Below are 10100 nucleotides of genomic sequence, written 5' to 3'. Positions count from 1 at the left end.
GAAGTAAGTTCACAGCTTCACAAAAACAAAGACCCCATGTGCCTGGAGAAGGAATCCAATAGTAATACTACACACACACACATTTTCAGAACCGCTTACCCCATACGGGGTCGCGGGGAACCGGAGCCCACCCGGCAACACAGGGCGTAAGGCCGGAGGGGGAGAGGACACACCCAGGACGGGACGCCAGTCCGTCGCAAGGCACCCCAAGTGGGACTCGAACCCCAGACCCACCGGAAAGCAGGACCGTGTTCCAACCCATAGTAATATTAGATTTACCATAATTGATGGTTCTGATTGGTTGAGATTGTGGTAACAAACTGAACTAAATTATTCATATTGACACTACAGAGACAGAAACCTTTTGAGCGTAACACTCCAGCCATGTGTCTGGACTGCTGCAAGCATCTGATAAAACCCATTATACAGAATAAAGTACCCATTACGATGGTAAAATGACAGTATGACAGATAAAAATGCTGTTGCGCTGAACAATACACCTGTTGTCTGAAAAGGTGTATATTTAAAAAAAGAAAAAAAAAAGGTACATCACGGTCTCTGTATATACATCATAAAACAAAAGTATTTTTATTATAAGGTTTTACAAATTGAGGTAAACTTGTGTTGCAACAGCACAGAGAGACTGAGGGTTAGAGTACAAGTAGGTTAAAGTGACTTAAGGTTAAGTACATCTTAAAAATATATATGTTCAATCAATGACTATGAAGTAAAATATATTCAGATTTGAAACCTACAAATTGGGAAGACAAAACAGCTCTCATAGTAAATGCTATTTAAAATGTGTCCCACAACTGAGCAAAATCTCAGTAAATTTATTATATCATGAGGATCTTGTGAATTCATACAGTATGGACTAAACTACATTTTTGCTGAAGTGTGTATTAGGCATAGACTTACATGAAATACATGGAACAGAATATTGTGATTCTAATTAATATTGAAAAAAATATCTAATATATTATTTAACGGTGATATGTTAAAACATGTTAGCAGCAGAAGACTGGAAAAAATATGTATTTTGTAACTAATCCCCATATAGTTTCTTTCCATAATGCAAAAATCTCTCAACCACTGTGTGTTGGTTGCTCTTTATATATATGTGTGTGTGTGTGCAGGCGGATGCTCTGGATATAAAAAGAATAATGAAGTGTAGAGCACTACAGTGTCAGGTATTAAAGCAGATCACACACAGGAAGGGGATTACCTGGCTGCTGATGGCGATTACTGCAGCCTCCCGAGCGTGTGCCGTAAAAACAGGCTCCGGTCGTGTGTGTGAGACGGTGTGTTGTTAAGCGCGCCGTGGGAGCCCTTTTCTCGCTATTACACAATTCTGAACTTTGAAAATCGGAAATGTACAAAGGCTAGAAGGTACACAAGTGTCCCCGCTGCAAAAGTGCGGGGTGTCTCTGAGCTGGGATGGCAGTGGCAGCTGGTGATGTTACTGTCCGGCTGGAACGGCAGTGAGAGGTTGGGTCTTAACCACGGTGCGACGTTTGTCCCACTGGGCCCCCGCCGTCCTGCGGAGACGGACCAAGGAACAGAGGAGAACCGTTATTACCGAGACCAGAAAAGATGTGGCAAAACACTCCAGTCGAGGAGAACACACACACACACACACACACACATTTAATGTCTATTTTAATGTTTATGTGTGGGCAGTAGGTGGCGCAGCAGCTAAAGCCGCCAACTTGAAATCGCAGGACCCAGGTTCAAGTCCCACCTCCTGCTGTAGTACCCTTAATCAAGGTACTTACCCTGAATTGACACAGTAAAAAGTACCCAGCTGTATGAATTTGTAAATCAGTGTAAATAGCTTAACTAGCTGAATAGCTAGAAAAGTGTCATAAATGAATCGGACTGAACGCAACTAAGACGTTCTAAAGACAGAGCAACAGACGAGTTGTGGATTTAATCCCATTCACAGGCTTGGGAGTCACAGTAAGTGTCACTTGTGCAAAGTGGATCAGCCAGGTGCTCCTCGAGGCGTACCGTGTTACAGGACATGCCAGATCTTCTCCGCACAGGTGGGAACACACGGGAGGCACACGAGCAGTGGGGCTTACGCGTCTCAGATGACCGTGACCTCCCGGGACTTCCTCTTGATGCAGTCAAGTGTGAGACCGCGAGCGCCGCCGGTCTTGCGCAGGCCCTCGGGGGCGGATCCAGGAGGTGGGGCGGGGCTGGGGGTGTGGCTGCGCCCCTCCCGCTGCAGGCTCTTCAGCAGCTCCAGCAGCTCGCGCTTCTCCAGCTCGGCCTGCTCCAGCTCCTGTCTGTGCAAACGCTCCGCCCCCAGCAGCGCTCGAACATCCGACATCACCCGGGACAGCTGGCCCTGTGCGGGTGCACATGCACACGCCTACATCATGCACCACGTTCCCGAAACAGTCCATTTTGGGAACCACGGCGGCAGAAAGCGTTAGAGAAAGTTACTGTAAATAATCCAAAATTAGTTATATATTAACAGTTACTATTAGGATGAACCAGCTAGCAGGTGAGGAGAGGAAAACAAAAAAACCCCCACTAAAAGACAGGGAGAAAAATAAACGCCTGGGGGTCCCAGTGCCAGTGGCTGCCCACCCCTCCTTGGAAGCCTCCCTTAACCTTATTGCCCATAGCGCCCCCTTCTGTTCCCAGTGTGGCACAAGCGACCGCCATCCTACCTTTAGCTCCTCCACCTCGCTCTTCAGAAGACTCTCCTTCTGCACCATGTGCCTCCTCTGCGAGTCCAGCCTGGACTCCATCTCATGCCTCACCTCCTCCACCTTGCAGATCATCTCCGACCTGCGAGACATCGGGTCACACACACTCCCACTGGGTGGGGGCCCTCGGGGGGCTCATTTCTCCCTCACCTCACCCCCTGCTGTGACTGGAAAATCTAAACCCTTCATCTGCCTGACGAATCGAATCCCAGACATTCCTTCAGCCAAACCCCTCCCGTGAAAATCAGTTCCCAGCAGGCTGTGCGTCTGCTGCCTGTCATTCCAACCCATTTCCCAGTTTTTCAAATCCAAATCACTACTAAAAAAAATTATTTCTAAAATACAGTACTGAACATAAAGTTTATTTTAAAATTACAGAATCAGACACAAAACAATGTATAGAAATAATGAATCTCAGGTGTTGGCATCTCGCATCGCCACGGAAACGCTGGCGCCCACCTGAGGAGCTCCAGCTCGGTCCGCAGCTCAGCCACGCAGCTGTGTTGGCTGTCCTCGCACGTGAGCATGGTGTAGCCGCAGCCGTGGGGGCACTCGCGGCTCCGGAACTCGCACGCCGCCACGTGGGCCTCCAGGGAGCGTCGTTCCACTTGTATGGGGCACCCTGGGAGGGAAGGAGGGGGCAGCGTCACAATGTCCCTGGCAACACGGCAGTCACGCGCAAGCAAGCGCACGCGCACACTCACAGCGTGAGCTCACTCTTGTTCACAGACAAGCTGAATCTGCGTGTATGTGCTCCCCATGGTAAGGACACACTTACTATATTTTTACACTCCTTACATTCTGGTTCTCGTCTTCATGTCTGTTACCAGTCGTTCCAGCAGCAGGTGGCGCAGTGATTAAAGCTGCCGCCACATTTGTCGCTGTAGTACCCTTGATCAAGGTACTTGCCCTGAACTGGCACAGTAAAAATGACCCAACTGTTTAAATGGGTAAATCACTGTCAGTGGCTTACCATCGTACGTCTCTTTGGAGAAAAGCGTTCGGTGTAATAAAGGCAAAAGACTGGATGCCGGTCACCTGTCCTGCCCAGCAACGGCAGCAGCACACCACACACCGCGCACACACCGCGCACACACCGCACTGCAGCCCAGCGAGGATACGTACCGCAGCGGTAACACGAGTACTCGTCACCTGGCAACAACAGGTCACACAAGAGGACAGGTGTCAGTGTTTACCACGGGACATCGCTGAGTGAACACTGCATGGAGCACGAGTCCCTTCCCGGGGGGGGGGGTCACACCAGCCAGGTGTCGTCCTTCAGCACAGGGCTATTTCAGTACTGCTGAATTGGTCCGATTACATCATAACCCGTCACATGGTTCACGTCCTGCATTTACGTCACTCCTTATGAAATGTATTGTACTTTACTGTAAAAATTAAAGTCCTCGCTTCACTGCACTTGACTGTGCTCTTCTGCCTTTTTTTCTAAATTGAAGCAATTCAGTGCACAATCCAAATGTTACCAGGGTACCTGCTAGTGCAGCAGGTAGACCTGCTGCCTTTGGATCAGAAGGCTGACGGTTCGAATCTTCCCATGGTAAGGCCGAGCATACTGTACTTTTACACTCCTTACATCCTGGTTCTTGTCTTGATGTTTGTTACCATTCGCTCCAGCAGCAGGTGGCGCAGAAGTTAAAGCTGTGCCCTTTTACTCAAAAGATCCAGATTTGCTGCTGTAATACCCTTGAGCAAGGTATTTGCCCTAAATTACTCCAGTAAAAATTACCCAGCTGCATAAATGAGTGAATAATTTTAGGTAGATTAACGTTCCCATTCACACTGGAGACGAACGTCGGCTAAATGAAGAAAAGTGAATGTCTGCTGCTTCGGAATAGGGCGGGACAGTCATGGCCCGCCAGCTCCGAGCGCGGAGGCCAGCGGCGACAGCTCACAGCTGGAGGCGCCCGAGTCGGAACCCACCTGCGTTGGTGCAGGCCACCAGGCCGTACTCGCACTCGCGCTCGTGCCGGTCCACGGACTCCAGGGAGCACACCATCCCGCAGCCCTGCTCCCGGTTTCGGCAGCGGATCTGCAGCCGGCTCAGGTCGTTGCGCATGTACCTGCGGCCGAGACGCAGATCAGATGGGGGCGCGGCGGGGAACACGCAGCCGCAAAGTCCGCCTCGAACCTCAGGACACTCCCATGCCTGATGACCTGAAGACTGTAAGTGCTGCTGTTGCACCTTTTCCTAAGCCCTTAACCTGCGTTTTCTCGGTTAAAACACCTGTTCGTAGAAACAGATTAAAGCCATGAGCGATTTTCCAGCTCCGATAAGCAACTAAATAAACTATTAATGACTAATTAAAGGCTGGGGGTGCAGTGGCGCAGTGGGTTGGACCACAGTCCTCCTCTTCAGTGGGTCTGGGGTTCGAGTCCTGCTTGGGGTGCCTTGCGACGGACTGGCGTCCCGTCCTGGGTGTGTCCCCTCCCCCTCCGGCCTTACGCCCTGTGTTGCCGAGTAGGCTCCGGTTCCCCACGAGCCCCTATGGGACAAGCGGTTCTGAAAATGTGTGTGTGTGTGACTAATTAAAGTCTTTACGAGACACTTAAGTTACATTTATTAATTTTTCTGATGCTTTTCTCCAAAGCAACTTGTAATATTAAGCTTCTACCAGTGATTTACCCACATATACTGTACAACTGGGTCATTTTTACCTCATCGATTCAGGTTAGGTACCTTCCTCAAGGGCACAGCGGCAGGAGGTGGGTATCGAACTCAGGTCCTTCTGGATCAACTACTGCAGCACCTGCTGTCCTCTATCTGAACAGCACACACACCTACTCTAGGGGGTGCGCTTACCCTCAACATGTAACAGCGATGCCCCCCCTGCCCACCAGTGACACGGGCACACGGGGTTACCTGAAGAGGGGTCGGAGCAGAGCGCCCTCCAGGGGCTGCCGGTCCTCGGGGCAGTTGTGGTGGTGCACCAGCCAGCCGTGGATGCAGGAGCTGCAGAAGGCGTGTTCGCAGGGGGCCTGCAGGGGGTCCTCTAACACGTCCCGGCACACGCAGCACAGCAGCCCTTCGTTCACGTAGCCCACGAAGCGCTCGATGTCGTAGCCCATCCTCCTCCCCTGTGTCGCAGGTCTGACCAAAGTGGGCAGCTTTGGGGGGGGGGGGGGGGTGAGGGGTTAGTCCCACAGCAGCACTGCTGGCAACTTCCACATGTGACAATGTGAACTGTTTGAACACGTGTTCAAGATCGGAGGAATTACCCGTTGTTTTAAAAATTATTTTGCAATCCATGACTGGACTAATGGGGGGGGGGGGGGGGGTCTGATCATGCGATTAACTCCAACATATCATATACTGCATGTGAGTTCTTAAAATCATTTTAAAACGGTAGTCCACTTATAAGTACATAAAACATTTGACAAAACAGCACAACAAAATAAGACAATAAAACAGACAGCACAGCCTTACCAAATCTCACTTTATAATTATTATGCATTTTACACGCTATTGTTACAAGTTCTATGAAAGCACATCATTTCAAATATCGCAATAAAGTCAATAAAATAGACATACGATGATGGAAGAGTTTATGAGACTTCCTCATCGAATCTGCATTTATAATGACATATTTTATATGTCCTTGTTAAGTTTCATGCAATCAACATAAAATAATTTTGCAATAATGTCATTTTAAACAAATTGTATTCCACTTTGCTCATTTTTTCCCTTCTTTCTTTCTTTCTTTAATTCCTGAAAATATATTTTAAAATATAATACTGTGATGCGCTGGATTATCTGCACGTTCATACTGTATATCCGGATGGTCACTGTATTTCTAAACAGAGAACCACACCAGTTGTCCTTTGTTTACGAATACAAATTCAAACAAACGTCTTCCAATCCAAAAACATCCAGAATAGCCAAATTATTTCAGTGAGAGGTTACAACGTGGAAACTGGTGGGGGAAAAAAAAACGTTACTTTCCATCTCATGAGCTGTAACCTCAACGACAGACTCTTGAACACTCGTTAAAGCGAAACCGGCCCCAACCTTAGACAAGAAACTCAGTGACAGGCGCCTCTCTCCTTGAGCCCCCCGTGGTACCTTCTCCCCAGGTGAGCGGTGGCCCCCGTCGCTCTCCTCTCCTCCTTCCACCTGCCCCGCGATCCGTCCTCCCAGCGCTGGGACGCTCCGTCCGCCGCGTTTCCCGGGAGACGGCGAGCCGTGGCCCTGGCAGCCAGCTGTTGGTCAAAGCGCACAATGAGTCAGTGTTCGCAGGGTGAATGAACCCACCCCTCCACCCCCCAGGTGGCTTCCACGCCAATCTCACATGCTCACCTGCTGCCCCCCTAACTCTCGGGACACTCGAAACCAACTGACAACACGCACAATCTATTAAAATCATATCAAGATGTGCTTATGGCAAGCTGTGGAGATGTGGAAGGACTCAAGTGCTCAGATACAAGTGACCTGGTTTGAGATGTTTTCAAAAACCAATCCAGATCCCTTCTGTTTAACTCGAATGCCGTTCATTTAACCGTTTTTAACTTCTCTGCAGGATTCCCTCTTGTATATATCCAAGGGAGACACAAACTCCGCCTCCACCCTACAGTGGAGAGCCCTTGAAATGGGACCCAGGCAACGAGAGCCCGGAAACTTGTTGAGAAACCCACCATATCCTTACAGAACGGAATGTGGTACGAATCCAATTGGAAACTCAGCATCGCCTCACTGGTTGCCTAGTAACAGTCAAGGCCCCACCTCTCTGTCAAGCCCACCTTCCCCCTTCTCTTTTTAATCCAACCATAGGACAACGATTAACAGTACTCTTAACAAACCAGCTTTGTCGTGTCATTTCTGTGAGGTAAATCAACTCCTCCAGAACTCTTTTCATCAACAATTATCATTCACAACAACTTCTATACATCAAGAGTTAACATCCAGACACAACTTGTATACATCAACAGTCAACTTCCAGATGGATTTTCTTTAGATCAACAGTCAACTTTCACACACAACTTCTACACATCAACAACTTCCAGACAGATCTACTTTAGATCAACACTCAACGTCCAGACACAACTTCTACACATCAACATCAACTTCCAGATGCAACTTCTACACATCAACACTCAACATCCAGATGCAACTTCTACATATCAACAGTAAACATCAAGATGCAACTTGTATACATCAACAGTCAACTTCCAGAAGGATCTACTTTAGATCAACACTCAACGTCCAGACACAACTTCTACATATCAACATTCAACTTCCAGACGCAACTTGTACACATCAACACTCAACATCCAGATGCAACGTCTACAGATCAACAACGCTCAACATCCAGACACAGCTCCTCCAGTGCTCTCAAAGCTAAGAATCAGCATCCGGTGAGCGACTGTAACTAACATTACATTTAAGGCACATATTGCATCATTCTCTCATACTTTTCTCACACATCTTTCTAAAATTTTACTTGCCTTAACCTGCTGTGATGAATGTGATGAACATATTTTCTCTTCAAATTAATATTTCAGCACAAACTGCAGAGCACACAGTATTTCTTTATTATATATGAACACATGTATACTATGGGTCATTGCGATGAGTCGGTTCTCTTTGCTTCTTAAATGCTGCCCTACACATCACCTCGCTCCTGGTGTTCTCACTCTTTTGTGGCACACTAGTTACCTGGTGTGTTTTCAGTGCTGCGTCTCACACACACACACACACACACACACACACGCGGACACACGTGTGTCTGCCCATGGTGAAGGATTAAAGTGCTCTTCTGCCTTTCAGGCTTTGACTGGATTAAAGAGTCGGTCACTGGTGGAGCTGCACTGTGAGCTGTCGGAAAATCAGACAGTGCTCTCCCTGGGGTGGTGTGTACACACACACACACACACACACACACACAGTCCATACTGACAGATTCACATTTATTCATTTATTCAGACAGTTTTCTCCAAAAGCAATTTACAGCGTTAATCTACCTACAGTTATTCACCCATTTACTCAGCTGGGCAATTTTACTGGAGTAAAAATTTAGGGTAAGTACCTTGTTCAAGAGGTGGAACTTGAACCTACAAGTTTTGGGTCCAAAGGCAGTAGCTCTAACCACTACATTATCTACTGTCACTACGCTGCCTACTGCTACCTACCCAATGATACAACGTAAAAAAAATAATGACACTGATACACACACACACACACACACACACAAACACACTGAAATACGAATATACATACTGCACACACACTGAAACAGATACACAGTGACACACGCACACGTACACACAAACACGAGAGGACACACCACGACGCAGAAAGAAACACGGTGCTACACTGACAGACGGTCACTGAGAGCTCTGGAGCCTCACACACCCTCGAGGTTCACTTTACTCCCCCGGTCACGCACCGAACTGTCTCGGGGAAGTTGGGACGGGTATTAAACACCGCAGACCACCGAGTTGTGTCACACAGACACACGCTTTAACGCCCTAACACCTCATACGACTCCCCTGTCCTCTGTCCCCTCTTCCCTCCCCCGGTCACCAGTCACCAGACCCCTCCAATCCCTTCCTTGCTGCCGGTCCCCGGTCCCATCCCCTGTCCTCTGTCCTCTGTCCCCAGTTCCCTTCCTTGGTCACCAGTCCTCTGTCCCCAGTTCCCTTCCCCCGGTCACCAGTCCCCTGTCTTCTGTCCTTGTCCCCAGTCCCATCCTCTGTCCTCTCCCTTCCCACCAGTCCTCTGTCTGTTCCCTGTCCTCGGTTCCCTTCCCCAGTCACCGGTCCCCTGTCCCCAGTTCCCTTCCCCAGTCACCAGTCCCCTCTCTTCTGTCTCTGTCCTCTAGTCTATATCCCCGGTCCCATCCTCTGTCCTCTCCCTTCCCACCAGTCCTCTGTCTGTTCTCTGTCTCCAGTTCCCTTCCCCGGTCACCAGTCCCCTCTCTTCTCTGTCCTTGTCCCCAGTCTCATCCTCTGTCCTCTCCCTTCCCACCAGTCCTCTGTCTGTTCCCTTCCCCCGCTCACCAGTCCCCTGTCTTCTGTCCTCTCCCCGGTCCCATCCTCTGTCCTCTCCCTTCCCAGGTCCTGTCCTCTTTGTCCCCTCGTCTCGTCCCTGCCCCCCTGGTCCCGCTACTCACGTCCTCCTCCGCGTTTCACGGCCCGGCGGGGGCTTCGACGTCTACAAAAAAATCCGCAGGTAGCGCAAACGGTACGCAAATGAGTTTCCACTAGTATTTCCGTGTGCTTACAACTCACTCAGGCTTTACGACGCGACTATTCAACCTCAACACCGACAGACAGTTTATTTACACCGACAGTTACGTAACGAGACAGCAGGGCAACGACGCCCAACTCCGCTGCTACTGACAGCGGTTTGTTTACGCACCGACG

General features: G+C 49.1%; 1 protein-coding gene across 3 annotated transcripts; it reads right to left on the bottom strand.

The window, feature by feature from the left end:
- Positions 1-618: 618 nt before the first annotated feature.
- Positions 619-10088, bottom strand: rnf41l (ring finger protein 41, like). 3 transcript variants are annotated; one of them, XM_029259755.1, is made up of 9 exons: positions 9848-10088; positions 6748-6938; positions 5602-5846; positions 4662-4801; positions 3846-3872; positions 3180-3342; positions 2682-2802; positions 2085-2353; positions 619-1538 (listed from the first exon to the last, which is right to left on the bottom strand). In XM_029259755.1, the coding sequence occupies exons 3-8, from the start codon at positions 5805-5807 to the stop codon at positions 2090-2092; spliced, it is 921 nt and encodes a 306-aa protein (XP_029115588.1). In that variant the 5' UTR covers positions 5808-5846; positions 6748-6938; positions 9848-10088; the 3' UTR covers positions 619-1538; positions 2085-2089. The 3 variants fall into 3 exon arrangements, with proteins under 3 accessions (XP_029115588.1, XP_029115587.1, XP_029115589.1); XM_029259754.1 differs by having other exon boundaries at positions 6802-6938; XM_029259756.1 differs by lacking the exon at positions 3846-3872 and having other exon boundaries at positions 6802-6938.
- Positions 10089-10100: the final 12 nt, after the last annotated feature.

The sequence above is a fragment of the Scleropages formosus genome, chromosome 18 (genome assembly GCF_900964775.1).
Source record: "Scleropages formosus chromosome 18, fSclFor1.1, whole genome shotgun sequence".
NCBI classification, from domain to species: Eukaryota; Metazoa; Chordata; class Actinopteri; order Osteoglossiformes; family Osteoglossidae; genus Scleropages; species Scleropages formosus.
The sequence above is the reverse complement of the archived record's forward strand: the minus strand, read 5'-3'. Positions and strand labels throughout refer to the sequence as shown.

Excerpts from the sequence above, each read along its gene's own strand:
- rnf41l (XM_029259755.1), bottom strand. The coding sequence starts at position 5,807 with ATGGGCTACGACATCGAGCGCTTCGTGGGCTACGTGAACGAAGGGCTG. Across the intron at positions 3,343-3,845 it reads GTACTCGTGTTACCGCTGCG|GGTGCCCCATACAAGTGGAA; the intron begins GTACGTATCCTC and ends CTTCCCTCCCAG. Across the intron at positions 2,803-3,179 it reads ACCGAGCTGGAGCTCCTCAG|GTCGGAGATGATCTGCAAGG; the intron begins GTGGGCGCCAGC and ends GATGTCTCGCAG.